Source organism: Typopeltis vanoorti, chromosome 8 (genome assembly GCF_054136105.1).
Source record: "Typopeltis vanoorti isolate ZY-2024b chromosome 8, IOZ_Tvanoo_1.0, whole genome shotgun sequence".
NCBI classification, from domain to species: domain Eukaryota; kingdom Metazoa; phylum Arthropoda; class Arachnida; order Uropygi; family Thelyphonidae; genus Typopeltis; species Typopeltis vanoorti.
Window position 1 is genome coordinate 131,831,105 of NC_143556.1, and position 16,459 is coordinate 131,847,563.

A 16,459-nucleotide genomic window follows, 5' to 3' on the forward strand; every position below is an offset into this window, starting at 1 on the left:
ATTGCTTTTCTTTGGTGCTTTTTTTTCTCCATTGGGCCAAAGTAAATCTTTAAAATACAAATTAGCAAAACTTAGACTTATGCTAATGAAAAGACAAACACTTTACTCACATGCAAAATTAAACTTCACGGACACTCACTGTTTACACATTACTCATGTTACGCCAGAATGTGCTGAAACACGCTGTTCATTATGTACAACGGAGAAACTCTGAATTTGCATGAAATATGCACTGCATAACTTCAAAACTGCATAAAAAAGATACGCATAAAACAAGACTCGAGTGTATATATAATTGTCTATATGAGACATCCAAAATTCATAAAGTAGACACACCTCTACATCCAACAGTAGAAGGGAGAGATTCTCTGTCATATCCTCTTGCCAAACATCTAACCAAATTAGTAAAGGGCCTAACAGGACAATCACCATCCTTTGTTAAAAATTCCAAGCATTGTTTCGCACATCAGCAATATTATCCTTGATGAACATGACATTTTAGCAAGCTTTGATGTAGTCGATTTGTTTACCAATGTTTGTACTGATGATCTACTTTGTACTGCCTCAAGATAAATTCTCTAAGAAGGTTATGACACTTCTCAAACACTGTATCTCATTTGGATACTTCAAATATAAAAATACAATATACAACAGAACTCTGGCCTACAACAGAACAGGAAGTCCTCTTTCGCTGATTTTAGCAAATCTTTGTATGCAAATATTAGAAACAAGGCACTAGAAGAATACCATCATAAACCAAAATTATGGAAAAGGTACATCGATGATATTTTTTGGTCTTCATTTCGCAGGTTTTTTTGGAAGTATAATTTTGAGTTCAATGCATTTCACAATTTTTGTGGGGGGAGTGTCGCGAGTGTCGCCGTAGCACGTGGTGGTGAATTTGAGCTGTGCAAAAGAAAATGATTTTAAATTGGTGAATAGTCCATTTTTTCCAAAGTTTTTCTATGTTTTTGAGTGCAAAATTGTTTCTCTGAATATTATTATTATTATTATTATTATTCAGGCCTCCAAGGAGTCAAAAGACTCTAGAGGAAAGTCCTTCCTAAGACATAAAGTCTGTCAAGACTCATCGAGGGGAGGTCCCCCCCCCCCCTGAGAAACACGAAGTCTATTATACCACTCTTTAAACTCACTGACTGTTCTCGCTCCCACCACTCCATCAGGCAATGCATTCCACGACTCAACCACCCTCCACACAAAGAAACCACGCTTTACCCTCTTGCTCACATTTTCCTTTCGTAACTTCCAGGGATGACCTCTTGTCATCACTCCTTCCCGCTGTTCAACCAAGCGAAAGAACTCTCCAGTGTCAACCCTGTAACAACCTCAAGTCAGTTTAAAAGTGTCAATCATATCACCTCTCCTTCTTCTATCCACCAAACTCTGCAGTCCACATTCTCTCAGCCGATCCTCATAATTATCCTTGTACAGTCCTGAAACCATCTTTGTCATCCGTCTTTGTATCCTTTCCACAGTTAATTTATCCCCTTCAAATCCTGGGGACCAAATCTGAGAACAATAGTCCAAGTGTGGTCTGATCAGAGACTTATACAACGGAATGATAACCCTCATATCTCTGCAGGTCAGTGTCCTACTCATAATACCAGCAGTCCTCTGTGTTACCTTCACCACCTTTGCAATATGTCCCCTAAACTTCAGGTTTCTATCAATCAACCCCAGATCTCTTGTCTCTCCTACTTCCTCCAGTATAACTCCTCCCATAGAGTATGCAGCATCCCATCGATGTTTCCCAAACCTCAAGACCTTACATTTTGCTGCATTAAACTGACACCCCCGTTCATTTGCCCATCTATCTAGCTTATTTAAATCCTCTTGCAGGGCTACCACATCTGCACTATTACTAATAATCCTTCTCAGCTTCGCATCATCCGCAAACCACTGAATATCCCCCTGCAATCCACTGGCTATGTCATTGATATAAAGGTTAAACAATATAGGTCCTAGTACTAAGCCCTGTGGGACCCCACTTGTAACCCACTGCCTCCTGGAAACTGTTCATTCATACACAACTCTCTGATACCTATCAGACAGCCAATCCTGAATCCAGTTGACCAATCTGACATAGACATTGCATTGTGTGTCATCAGTAGTTGTTAAGATCTTGGAGAATGTAGTGAGGGAAAGGCATATACTGCAACTTAAATATCAGCTTATCATGTGGCACCCTGTCAAATGCCTTCGCCAAGTCTAAGAAAATTGCAGTACATGCCTTTCCCTCATCTAATGTTCTTGTAACTTTATTATAAAAGGCTAGCATATTGCTAAAACAAGAGCATCCTTTCACAAATCCATGTTGATTCTCACAGATAACATTACCCTCATCTGCCTAATGCTGTATACGGTCCCTCACTACTTTCTCCAAGATCTTAACAACTACTGATGACACACAGACTGGCCAATAATTAGACACTTCCAGTAGGTTATCACCCTTATGCAATGGCACTATCTTACCTTCCTTCCATTCCCTGGGCACGTTTGCCAAAGCCAGACTTTCATTGAAAAGCCATGTTAAAGGAACTGTCAATTCCCTACCACATTCTCTCAAAACTCGTGGTGAAATACCATCCAGTCCCACAGCTTTACTGACATCCAGAGTACTCAGTATCTGAAACACACTCTCCTCCTGTACCTCCAGACCTCGAACCAGTCCTATTCCTCTAGCATTAAAACTGACTCCTCTAGGATGAAATACTCCAATAAAGTGTACATTGAACAATTTCACTATGTCCTCTGCATCAGTCACTCTATTCCCATTTTTATCCCACAATATCATTCTTCCACAGTCAATTCTCCTCCTACTGGCCACATAGCTAAAAAATTCCCTAGGATTTTCTTTGGATCTTAGGGCCAATCTCCTCTCATATTCCAGTTTCGCTTTCCTTACCACACTAGTCACTCTTCTGGCCTGTGTCTTATATTCCTCATGCATCTCTTCACCTGTCTCCTTATATCTCTTCCATAGCCTCTTTTTCACATGCAATTCCTGTTTAATATTGTTTGTCATCCGCTTTACTCCAAATTGCGTCCCCTTCTTCACTCGTGGTATACAACTTACCATTGCTGATAACAAATATTCTTTCACAATTTCCCACGCACTAGTGATATCCCGGCCTTCCAATTCCTCCCTCCATGAAACTTCCCGAAGTTGACGTCTAAAACTATTATAATCACCTGCCTTATAATTCCACATAAGTTCCCGTCTCTTTGATACTCCTGCATGTCTATTCATTTTCCAAGTCAACACCATATGGTCACTCTCTCCAACTGGTGGGAGAGACGTCAACTCAGTTATTATCAACTCTTCTGATGCTATAACCAAATCCAAAACTTTTGAACCTCTTGTTCTCTCTGTTACATGTTGCCTAAGACATTTGTCCCTCAAGAATTCTAGAAATTCCATTCCCCTATTGCTACATGCATCTTCCTCTCTCCAATTTATACTACTGAAGTTAAAATCTCCCATAACAATCACATTCTTCTTGCACTTGCTAAACTTAGCTGTCTAAACATCTCCTGGTCCCCATCCTCTGTGCTCCTGGGTCTGTAGCAACACCCCACTAAATATCCTGTCTTGCCTACCTCTACCTCACACCATACGCTCTCAAAATCATTTGTCTCACTTCCTTCCAAATTCTCCACTCTTAGAGGACATAGGTCATCACTTATCATAAGCAGAACCCCACCACCACGCTTTCCCCTCCTATCCTGACGAAAAATGCTAAACCCAGCGACTTCTATTCCTGTTGTTATATCCCCTTCTGTCAACCACGTCTCAGTGATCGCAATAATTTTTGGCCAAGCTGATGCTATCTGTGCCACCAATTCCTCTCCCTTATTCTAGATACTCCTGGCATTAGTATACAGCATATAAATGCCATTGTTTCTATACCCAGCATTATCCCTTCTAGACTCCACTGAGCTCAGTGTTACCTGACATTGTCTCCCTTCTCCCAAGTATCCATTCCCACAAGAGGCCACCCTTGCTATCATCCTCCCTGGGACACACTGACTCTTTCAGAACAGCAATCTCTCCAGATGCCTACGTTCTTCCTCATTGAAATGTAAGCGGTCTCTCGCATACAATTCCTCTCTTTCCTCAAACGCACTCCAAGCATCCACATATACCAGTCCTCTCTTATCACACATTCTCGCTATTATGCCATTCAATATCACCGCTCTTCTGCTCAGCTCATCATTATCATACCTAGGCAACACGCACACTATTTTTCCTCTCTCTGTCTTCTTCCGTACAGTCTGAAGCAAAAATTTCTTATCTCTCGCTGCCCAACTTACATTACCACTCAAGTCATTCGTTCCTACCATCACAATCATCTCATCCACCCTTTCACCTCTCTTAATTGCCATAGCCACCCTTTCTATTGTTCCTCCTGGCAAACACTCCTCACGCATCCTATCTTGAACACCACGGATCATTGAGTCGCCATACATTATACCTCTTACCATTCCCTCGCTCCTATTCTTTCCATTCTCTCCTCTTCTTTCATTCCCATACCTCTCTCTTCTACTGTTTCCATTCTCTCCTCTTTTAGCATTCCCATACCTCTCTCTCATTCCCTCTCTTCTACTGTTTCCATTCTCTCCTCTTCTAGCACCCCCAGACCTCTCACTCATACTCCCTAAATTCTCTCTCTCTCTCCTACTCTGATTCGCCTTGCATTTATCTCTTCCATTCTCCTAATCTTATCTTTCATACTTCTGCTCTCATTCACAAGACATTTCACCTCCTCTTCCAACTCATTTATCTCCCCTCTGCAGGTCAGTCACTCTTAATCTAAATTCACTCTCCCAAACAAAACCATCTCCTAAACTTTCGCAGTCACTCACACCTTTCACACTATCAACTATTATTTTCTCATTCTCTCATATCACACTACTTGTCTTCCTACATTCATTGCCCGTTCCTGGAGCAACAAAGTCGGATATCGATACAGGCTATGGCAGTTACATTATAAGATTATCAAGGTTGATCTCATTTAACTCAGAATCTGCTGGTTGTAATTAGAAATCCAATGAACAGGTGAATGGCTACTGGTTCAAGAGTGTTATATGTTGGAAAGGTGAATGGTTGTTAACTAAGATGGCAACTCCACTTTCAGGACCATCTCCTATTCTGTCCTTAAAAATAACAGCAAAATGTCTTAAGGTGGAATACTCATTGGGTTTTAAATATGTTTCCTGCAGACAGAAAGTGAACGGTTTATGTTTCTTCAGCAGAACGTGGATATCGTCAATATTTTGGTGAAATCCATAATAGTTCCATGGAAAAAAATTTCCTATTTTTTTTTGTCTTTGAAATTTGTCTGATTTCCAAGATGTTGAAGGTTTACATTTATCAGGCTTATATTTGTCTATTGATTGATGGAAGTATAGATGGCCAGTGTCCATCTCTTCCTCTCAAAAAATGTTTAATAGATCATCTGATGTGTTAGAATCATTTTGTGAGTTGAGTTTACTTTCAGTGGATACAGTAATATTATTTTTTTTTCTGTGTGGATACCTGCTGATCTATCATTCAGTGATGCCTTGTCACAATTTTCTTGACAAGTGGGTTTTCATTGAATGGGATCATTTTTGGAGTTGTTTAAGATGGTAATAGGTCATCACTCAAGATCATAAAATTCAATTAAGCTGAAATTATCAGATGGGCATAGACATGCGATTGAGAAGCTTTTGATATGTTCTTAACAGCCACCTTTTCAGTATAAGAAGATTTCAGGGCAGGTGCTGTAATGGCCAGCTTGCTCTTTGCATCCTGATATGATCCTTTTGTATTTCTTTTCATCCTACCACCTTTGCATGCACAAGTGTAGGCTGGATGTACTTTCTGACAATCAACACATTTGAGTTTTTTTCTTCAGCACAATTTATATCATACTTCTTACTACTGCATACGGCATGGGTTATGGAGCCAAGACAAGCAGTTTGATCATGCCCAATTCCTGACATTTGAAGCATTTTAGTGCATTTTTGATGTAGAGCCTAACAGGACAATTGAGATATACTGCCTTTACTGATGTTAATTATTTGGTGTATCTAATGTAAGGGTGATGTTTCTGGTCATAACCAGATGACTCCATCCCTACATATCAGGATTTGCCTCATACGTATCACATTTAAAAAAAAGGTATGTCCATATTAAAGATGAGGAGATACAGTATGTTCACAACTTAAAGATGGAAGAGATCCCTCTAATATCACAGTTCTAGAATGGTTGAGGGTTTTATGACATGTTACTGTATGTGGCATTCCACTCATTGCTCTCAGTAATTTTTCCAAGGGTTTCTGAGATCATGTATCCACAAGGATATCATCAAAACATAGTTTGTTAACTGTTTTGAGAAATCATTGCCAGGCCTTCTAAACCCTTTTGAATAAAGAAGGGTGACATTTTCCCATTTGGCTTTTTGCCTGTTGCATGAATGATAAGAAACACTAGTATGTTTATGTGTTTGTGAGATATTTTTTGTTTCTATTATCAAATGATGAATCTATGGTATATACGTTCGGTTGAGGCCTTGTGAGAGCCTCTGGAAAATTTGAGGATTAAACAATCATGCTTAAGTGATTTTTTAGTTCAGTGTAAGAGCTCTCCATTCCACAAATGGAAACCAACCATTCGGCAAGCAGTAAATGTGCTCAGAAGTGGAACACTACGATTACTCTGAATGCTATACCAGCACCACAGTTTGTCTTCAGCCCCATTTCTTGGGCAATGGGGTAGGTGGCTTACTGCAACACTGTTAGCCATTTAAGACAATCCCACTATGCAAATGATCCTAGCCAGGCCATCCAGGACTGCTCATTTTGCCAAAGCAGAGGCTAAAATAGTGCAAGACTACCAGGATCTCCTTTTACGGATGTCCATTGGTCATAATGAATGGCAAACACAGAAGCATTGCACTGAATCCCACTGATAGTGATCTGGAAGCAAAATAGTAAAAAGGATTCAGAAGAAGTAGAACAAAGAATATGGGAAGAAATGCAAAGAAAAAGAATGAATAAGCCCAGTACCATCACTATGAGGTCCCATTCACCAAGAACAGGTGCCCCCTGTGAAGAGGCAGTAGCTGAGATGGAGGAGGAAAAGAAACTTGTTCTATGGATTTGAAGTTGAACTGTGAGTGTATGTTGGGAGGAAGCTGATGTGTCTCAACAAATTTAGTGGACTGTGCAGGAATTGTTGATGCTAGCTCATATAAACATTTACTGTGGAACAGTTTTTTGCAGAACATTTACCCCAGTCCTGAAGATACTTTCAGGTGCAAACTTTGTTTGCTCAAACTTGGATAAAGGATTAAACTAAATTTATTATAGTCTAACCAAGTGAAAAATAAACTTTCAACATCTTTCTCTAAATCCAGAGTAATTTAATAAAAAGGTGGCACACCGTTTGGCAACTCCTATAGGTAGAGATGACCTTGCTAATGCTTCTGCCTGGTATCTCCATTTGGGCCTGGCACCCACTGGAGAGACCTCAATAAAGGTCAAAACTAGTCTGGGTAGTGGCCCTTCCCTTAATGCATAATATTATACATATCGACAAGGAGATGTGTTTTGCATTATGGGAGATACTGAGATAGGAGTGATGTTAACTTGCTCCACCTTTGCAACGAGTTGCCCGGTGTTGTACCACCTTACCCCAGTCCTGAAGATACTTTCAGGTGCAAACTTTGTTTGCTCACACATGGATAAAGGATTAAACTAAATTTATATTACTGTAGAAGTATTTATCGAAGATACATACTGCAGCAACTAAACTTCTCTGTGAAAGTGGATCGAGTGAGTTGGTAAGAGATGGGTTATTAATCAATCTAACTAACTTCTTCTGTATTAAGTGAAGTATTTTTAGAAAGCTTTTAGGGGCATCACCCCAAATATCAGAGCAATATTTGATAGTTGGGTGGATTTGTGATTTGCATATAACACCAATGGCTGTTCAGAGACAAAGTAAGATGTGGATTTCTAATTTGTACAAGGTTAACAGCTGTTTTTTCCTCTGAGCAAAAGAGAAATCTTAGTTTTCTTTGGAAGCTGACAAGCAATGGTTGTGTGTTTATGCCAGGTGAGACTTGATGTCAGTGTAATTCAAAGGAGAGAAATCTCTTCTTATTTAGCGATTTGAGCGAAGTTAATACTAGAAGGAAATGGTTCTTTTTTATAGGAAATAAGGTAGAACTTTGTTTTGCTAGCATTGAAATTGACAAGACTGTTATCTGAAACTGCACTGAAGGATGGATTGGGGTTTGAAATTGAGATTTGTGAAGGTTGATGCTCTGTAATTTGTGAAGTGCAAGGTCCTGTCAAATGCAATGTGTTGTCGTCAGCAAAACTGAGTATTTGGTTACCAGTCAACTGGAGTAGAACATTGATATACAGAAGAAAGAAGGTGGGTGAGAGAACAGAATCTTGTGGAACTCTGGCATTAGTTGCATAGCTAGAGGATAAGGAACTGTCCACCATCACACATAGTGTGCCTCCAGTCAGAAAGCTGACAACCCAACTGCAAAATTCATGGAACAGACCAAATAATGGGAGCTTACTTAATAAGCCATTGTGCCAGAGATTTTGGAGATACTGAGTGTATCTAGTTGAGATTCACTAAACTTTTCATGGTATTTGTCCACAGATGGCTAACATATGTAAATAGGTGTCCTGGATCAGCAGCAGCAGCAGAATCAATACTGGGTCATTTCATAGTTGGATGCCTTCAGGGTAGTGTAAGAGTTAGTTATTGATGGTTTTCTCCATTGCTTTAGAGAAGACTAATGTGGGAGAGATTGAGTAACAGTGTGATGTCTTGTGATTTAATCTCCCTTCTTGGGAATGGACTGTCAAAAAGCCACAGTCCAGGTTGTGGATCATTGGAGTAGGAGAGAATTAACAGGTGACATGTGGTAGGAGTTGGTTCTGGAACATAAACCTTCAAAACAGTCATAGGAATGCCATCAAGTCTTAGACACTTTTTAGTGTCTAGTTTGGACAATATTATTCTCATCTCCTTCTGGCAAAATGACAGAGGAGAGACTGAATTCTAAGCATTTGGAATGGATGGAAGCATTTATCAGAATCACTTATGCATGCATTGGAGGAAAAGTATGAAGTCAGTAGACTGGTTTTCTCTGTTGGTGTTGATGCAATAGAGCAATCTGGGTGTGACTGGGATGAAAAAAGTGTTAGGAAAAATTTATGACCATTTGCTTTGACTAGAGATCAAAAGGCTTGGCTGCCATTAGGACAAGATGCAAGTTTCTGACTTTATGCTCTTCCAACATCTGTTTTGGAAATTGATAGTTTTCTTGCAGTTGTTTCTCGCTTATGCATGAAAAGAAGATAGAGTTCTTAATGAAAGCCAGTTGCAGTGTGCTTGATTTTTTTGCTTGTACAGTCTTGGCACCTTTTTTGGATAACCAAAGCTAGACAGGGAATGTAGTATTTTGAGTGGTGTGGAGAATGCATTTCCATGCAGTAAGAATTACATCAGTGATATGGTCACTGCACATGATGGTTGCCAGTTGAGTGAAATGGTGACCATAAGAGTATATGCAGAACAGACACAGAGAAGAAACAGTGAATCTCTGAGACTGATGATGACATGAGTCTGTAAGGGAGGGTTAATCTATCAGACAAACTGTTCTCCTCTGGACAGCATTGAGAATTTTTAGAGAGGTTTTAGGTGCACCATATGAAGCATGTTAGCAGTATTCTAAGGATGGGTGGATTTGGGATTTGTATGATAGTAGATGAAAAATAGCATTTGATCAGAAGAAATGCCTATTTTTTTGGATGCTGAGGAAGTTACTGATGTGAAGTGTTTATGACAGAAGAAGCTAGAGTACAATGTCAGTCCAAGCAGAGAGAGAGAGATCTGATCCTGCTGTTGATTTAAGCATTACTATGGATAAGGCGAGGTGAGCTGATATCTCCCATTTGCAATAAAAGAGGTAATACTGCATTTTGATAGCATTGAAGGTGACTAGGTTCTCCTTATCCCAATGAAGAATGGTATGAATATCAATGTGCATTAAATATGATCTTGGCTTGTCAAAGCTATGGATATTACTATTGTTACTACATGACACCTCCAGGGAGTCCTAGGACTTATCATGGGAGAGCACACTAATCTACTTCGCTAAATACATCTCATCCTCTCCACTACTACTTAATTCTCCAACTATGACACTACTACCATCAATGCCATCTATCACCTATCATCACCACCAACAATAGTATTTTTTGTCTGTAAATCGAGTGTGTTCTGAAGGCCGATTTATCTGGACGAGGGATGAAAAACCCGAGTTTCTGGGGGAAAAAACTCTGCCACCACCATATGAGATCGGCCAACTCGCCTTCAACTGAAAAAAAAAGCCCATATAAGGATTCTCCTCATCACGACGAGAATCGAGCCCAGGTCTTTTCCAATCGAAGGGCGCAATGTTCCATTGTTCTTCCAATTGCGCTACGGTGGCTTATTGATCGATTGATTGATGGAATTCATATTGGTGGTTGGTGATTTGCTGGTGAGCTTCTTAGGTAGGTGCATAAGTGGATTCTTGATAACTTTCTCCTTTATTTTGGAGATGACCGATGGATGGCAACTGGTTGGTAGTCTGAAGATAGACAATACATTATCTATACATATAATTAAATTGTTGCTAGCTTAAATAAAATTGGAGGCAAACTGGAAAATTACTGAACTGGAATTTACTCATTTTGCTTATGTGCTTAATTAATTTTGCTTAAGTGGGAGATGAATTTCACTGGCCAATATGAGACCTCCACCCTGGCTATTGAAGGCCCGAAGTGGAATGAAAAAGTTATGCCTTTAGAACTGAGTTTCTAAATTAAATAAAAAATAATAATAATAACAAAAGACAGAAAAAATCATTATCCCACCCACAGTATGAATGTACCTATAAGTTTAAAAAATCTTTTATGGGTAGGAGTCACATAAAAAAAAAAAATTATGCATTGTGTGCAAATTAAATAATCTCCACTAACAAACCTAACATTGTTTATAAATAAATATAAGGATAAAATGATTCAAATGACAATTAATAACTGTCCTTAGAGTTTAGTCCTACACAAAAATGCAGATTATATTTAATATGGTGAAATACAAAGGTAAAAGAGATAGTGAAAAGAAATAAATATAAATACAAAATTTCATTAAATTAAATTTTGTAATTTGATAATTAAGGGATAAACATTTTTCACTTGAAGATGTGTAAAGATCTATTTTTATTTGTTGTAAATCAAAAACATTATTAATCAGAACAGCTCTTTTCTGCACCTGAATAGAAATTCTTTGTTTTGTAGTTTCTTTATAAAGCTCTGAAATACCCTGTTCTATAAAAGGTACAGATTTTATACAATGTGTCTTCCTTTTTCGCCCAAATGAAGGAATATGAAAACCATCTGGATCATCCCTGAAAAATGTAATGAGCATAAAATATTAAATTAGTATCCATAATATAATATCTCATCAATTAATAAAAGCATCAAAAGCATCTATTACTAATGTCATTATTTTTTAAATTAACATTATTTCAATTTTTAAAAAAAAATGGAAGTTAAACATTATAGAACAAGCTAAAGTAAATAATTGCATGAGATTTTGTTACTAAAATATAAATATCAGCACAGTATATTATACTACATAAAAAATTATATTCTTATTTTAATCCTTTACTCAAGCATATGCAAAGTTTGCACATGAGGTATCTTCACAACTATGCTACTTGAACAAAGAGACTGTTTCAATATCATTTGAACTGTTAGGTATCCCATAAGAAGAGCACACTTCTTAGTGGAGATGTACTGTATATTGGTATGCATTATGTGAAAGATGATTATCTATATTGATTTTAACCTTTATTGTGGTGTCATAGTTAAAGAGATACCAAGAAATATACTGAGATTAAATCAATGCAGAAAAAAATAGATTTTCATATACAAAAATAGTGTATCACCATATTATTAAAATACTCTGTATTGGAGAAATTTGCAAAATGTTTTTCCATTTGGTCAGAAAGTAAACTCTGCAGCATTTTACTACTTGTATAAGAAAAAACATATAACTTCTAAATTGATTTAACTTCAGTATATATACCTGAGTTCAGTTCATAATGATGAGACTAAATTAAACATTGAAAAAGTGATCGGGTGGTGACCCTTTCCATGGTGGAAAAAATAATTAAATAAATAGAAATAAAAAATACACACACACTATATATATAAATATATATATATATATATATAGTCTGAGAGGAAATATGCTGTGCATTATAGGATATCCAGGCAGTTGAAGTGATGCCAACAAGAAATCATATGAAGAATATGATTTCTTGTCTAGTATTATTTATTATTATTATGATGATGATTCAGGCTTCCATGCAGCCACAAGATTCATCATGGGAGGCCCACCCTAAGAAAACACAATTTATTATACCACTCCACGAACCCATTGGCTGCTTGTGCTCTCACCACTCTATCAGGCAATGCATTCCACGGTTTGACTACCCTCTGTGCAACGAAACTGCTCCATATCCTCTTGCTCACAACTTCCTCTTGTAACTTCCAGGAATGGCCTTTGTCCTTGTTCCTTCCACTTGTTCTACCATACAAATGAAATCCCCAGTACCAACCCTGTAACTATCTCTGAACAGTTTAAAAGTGTCAATCATATTACCTCTCCTTCTTCTATCTACAAAATTCTGCAGTCAACATTCCCTGAACCTATCTTCATAATTAACATTGTACAGTCCTGAAACCACCTTTGTTATCTGCCTCTTCACTCTTTCCATAGTTAACCTATTCCCTTCAAATCCTGAAGACCAAATTTTAGCACAGCAGTTCAAGTGTGGTCTGATCAGGACTTTATAGAATGGAATGACAACTCTTATCTCTGAAGGTCAGCATCCTTCTCAGTATTGTAGCAATCCTCTGGGTTACCTTCACCACCTTGGTAATATGTTCCCTGAATATCAGGTTCCATCAATCATCTCCTGCAGATCTCTTGCCTCCCCCCCCACTTCCATCAATGTATCCCAAACTTCAAGACTTCACATTTAGTTGAATTAAACTGAGATCCCCATTCATTTACCCATCTGTTTCATTTATCAAATCCTCTTGCAGAGCTACCACATCTGCACTATTACTAATAACCCTTCCCAGCTTATATTCCATATTCCAGTTTTCCCTTCCTTACCATACGAGTCACTCTCCTGGCCTGAGCATTATATTCTTCATGCAACTGGTCTCCACCCCTCTCCTTATAACTCTTCCATAACCTCTTTTTCACCTACAGTTCCTGTTTGATATTGTTTGTCATCCACTTTACATCAAATTGTGTGCTCTTCTTCATTCGTGGCATACAACTTGCTATTACTGCTAATAAATATCCTTCACAAGTTCCCATGCACTGATGATATCTCGCCTTTCCAATTCCTCTCTTCATGCAATTGCATCAAGTTGATATCGAAGCCTATTATAATTAACTGCCTTATAATTCCACATACATTCTTTTCTCTTCAATATTCCTGCATATCTAATCATCTTCCAAGTCAAAACGACATGGTCAGTCTCTCCAACTTGGGGATAGAGATACCATCTAAGTTATAATCAGCTCTTCTGTTGCTATGATCAAAATCAAAACTCTTGAACCTCATGTTCCTTCTGATACATTCTGCCTAAGATAGAGATACCATCTAAGTTATAATCAGCTCTTCTGTTGCTATGATCAAAATCAAAACTCTTGAACCTCATGTTCCTTCTGATACATTCTGCCTAAGACATTTGTCCCTCCAGAATTCCATTCTCTTATTACTACATGAAGATTCCTGTTCCAAATTTAAACTGCTATAGTTAAAATTTCTCACAACAATCATTCTTCTTGCACTTGCCAAGCTCTACTGCCTAAACATCTCCTTCCCTTCAGCCTCTATGCTTATATCAACAGTCCAATAAATATCCTGCCCTACCCACCTCTACCTCACACCATATGTTTTCAAAACCATTAGTGACATTGCCCTCCAAATCCTCCACTCCAAGAAGACATAACCAATACTCAGTGCATTTTCCCTTCTGCTCCTGTTGAAAAATGCTATACCTTGTTACTTCTGTTGCTGTCAGCATATCATCATCTTTCAACCACGGGTCAGAGATCCCAATAATCTTCAGATTGGCTGATGCTATCACCAATTCATCTCCTTTATTTCAGATACTCCAGGAATTAGTATTAAGAAACAAGGCACTGTCTCCAGACTCCCCTCAATTCAGCATTACACAATGTATTATCCCTTCTCCCAAGCACCTATTCCCACAAGAGGCTACCCTTTCTACCATTCACCCTGATAAATTTAGTTTCCTAGCATTGACACACTGACTTGTTCAGAGAAAATCATTCTCTCCAGATGCCTACATTCTTCCTCATTCAAATACAAGCCATCTCTTACATACCAACCTCTCATGTATGGGTGCAACATAAAAACAGTTCCTTTCTGTCTTAAAATACCCTCAAAGCATCCATGTAATCCAATCCTCTCTTTTGACACATTCTGGCTATTATGCTATTCGTTACCGTTGCTCTTCTCAGCAGCTCTACATTATCATACTTGGGAAACACATACTATCCCCCCTCTCAGTTTTCTTCCGTAGAACCTCAAATCTCTTGCAATGCGATTCACACAACCTCTCATCATTCATGCCCACCATCACAATCATCTCATCCATCCCTTCACCTTGCTTAATTGCCATAGTAACACTATCTATTGTTCCTCCATGCAAACACTCCTCAGGCATTCTATCTTGCATACCACGGATCATTGAGACTCCATACATCACACCTCTTACCACTCTGTTTCTTCCTTGCTCACCTGCATCCCTCACTCTCTCTCTCCTCTATTTACCTGTTGTCCTGCCACCTCTCCATCCCTGGTTCAGCACTCTCTTGAATTTTTCTCATTCTCTCTCTTTTACTGGTTCTCCTATTCTCTCCTCTTCTATCATTCCTATCTCTCTCTCTCACTCCTGCTCTGATTCACTTTGCATTCATTATTTCCATTGGCCTAATATCTTTTATTGAACTTCTCAACTCATTCCTGAGATATTTCCCTTCTTCTTTCAGTGCATCTATTTCTCTCTACAAGTTACCTGCTCTTGTTAGCCATTCATCATTTCAATTAACACCATATTCAAAAACTTCAAGATGTTTCAAACTTACTATACTCCTACTTTTATTTTTTCATTCACATTATTTACTTTGTAACTAACCTGATAATTATTATTATTATCATGTGTCAAGACTTCACAGTTGAGTCACAAGACTCAGCATAGGAGATCGCACTTAGACAACAAAAAGTCTATAACGATCTTAAATTGAAGTAACTATTGGAAGTTACTTCCAGAGATGGTCCCTTGTCCTTGCTGCTTTCCTTTGTTCTACTGTGTGAAAGAATCACTAGTATCAACCTGGTAACTACCACTAAACAGTTTCAAAGTCTCACTCATATCAGCTCTCCCTCCTCTATCTGCCAAGCATAAACTCTGTCTATGCTCACAGCTAACATACTATAGTCCTTATATCATTTTTTTGTTATATGCCTTTGTAGTCAATCTAAGGTTAATTTATCCATTTCCAATTCCACTGAACAGATCTGAGTACAATAATCCTGATGTAGTCAAATCAGGGCTTTATACATGAAATAATCACTCTTCTACCTCTGCTGGTCAATGTCCTTCTCAGTATTACAGCAATCTTCTGGGTTACCTTCACGAACTTAGAAATATGGCACCTAAATGATAAGTTTTATCACTCATCACCTCGAAATCCTTTGGGTGTAGTTCCTACAACAGAGTATGTAGTCTCTCATTGGTAGATTCCAAACATCGAGACCTTACATGTAGTTTTATTAAGATGAACCTCATTCATTTGCCCATCTCTCTAGCTTATTCTAGCAAATCCTCCTGATGAGCTACAACATAAGCCCTATTACTAATAACCTTTCCCAGATTCACATCATCTGAAAACAACTGAATATCACCAAGCAGACCACTGACAATGCAATTTATATAAAGGTTAAAGAGTACATGCCCCCAATACTGAATCCTGTGGAAGATGTTGTAACCTTCTGCTTCTTCAAGACTTCTCTTGTACACAACTCTGATATCTATCTATCAGACAGTTGACACGTTCGCTGCCAACTACGAGTATACTCGTAGTTGATAAACCAGCTACACAAGCCAGCTATGAGTATACTCGTATGACGCTTGCCACCGGCAATGAGATTACTGTACTGACTTTGAAGAAGTGAAAATGCTTGGCTTGTGGAGCTAGCATCAAAACTGTGTATTCTCATAGAAGTTATATGTGCTGCACAAGCCAACTACGAGTATACTC

At 38.3% G+C, this 16,459-nt stretch overlaps 1 protein-coding gene across 10 annotated transcripts in view; it reads right to left on the minus strand.

The window, feature by feature from the left end:
• The window catches only part of LOC150104358 (intermembrane lipid transfer protein VPS13A-like), a 2,072,875-nt gene that overhangs the window by 652,362 nt on the left and 1,404,054 nt on the right, over positions 1 to 16,459 (minus strand). For all 10 annotated transcript variants that reach the window (XM_090396324.1, XM_090396319.1, XM_090396320.1 and 7 more), the window contains one exon: positions 11,354 to 11,489. In XM_090396324.1, coding sequence (XP_090252450.1) covers positions 11,354 to 11,489 — 136 coding nt within the window. The remainder of the gene's footprint in view (positions 1 to 11,353; positions 11,490 to 16,459) is intronic.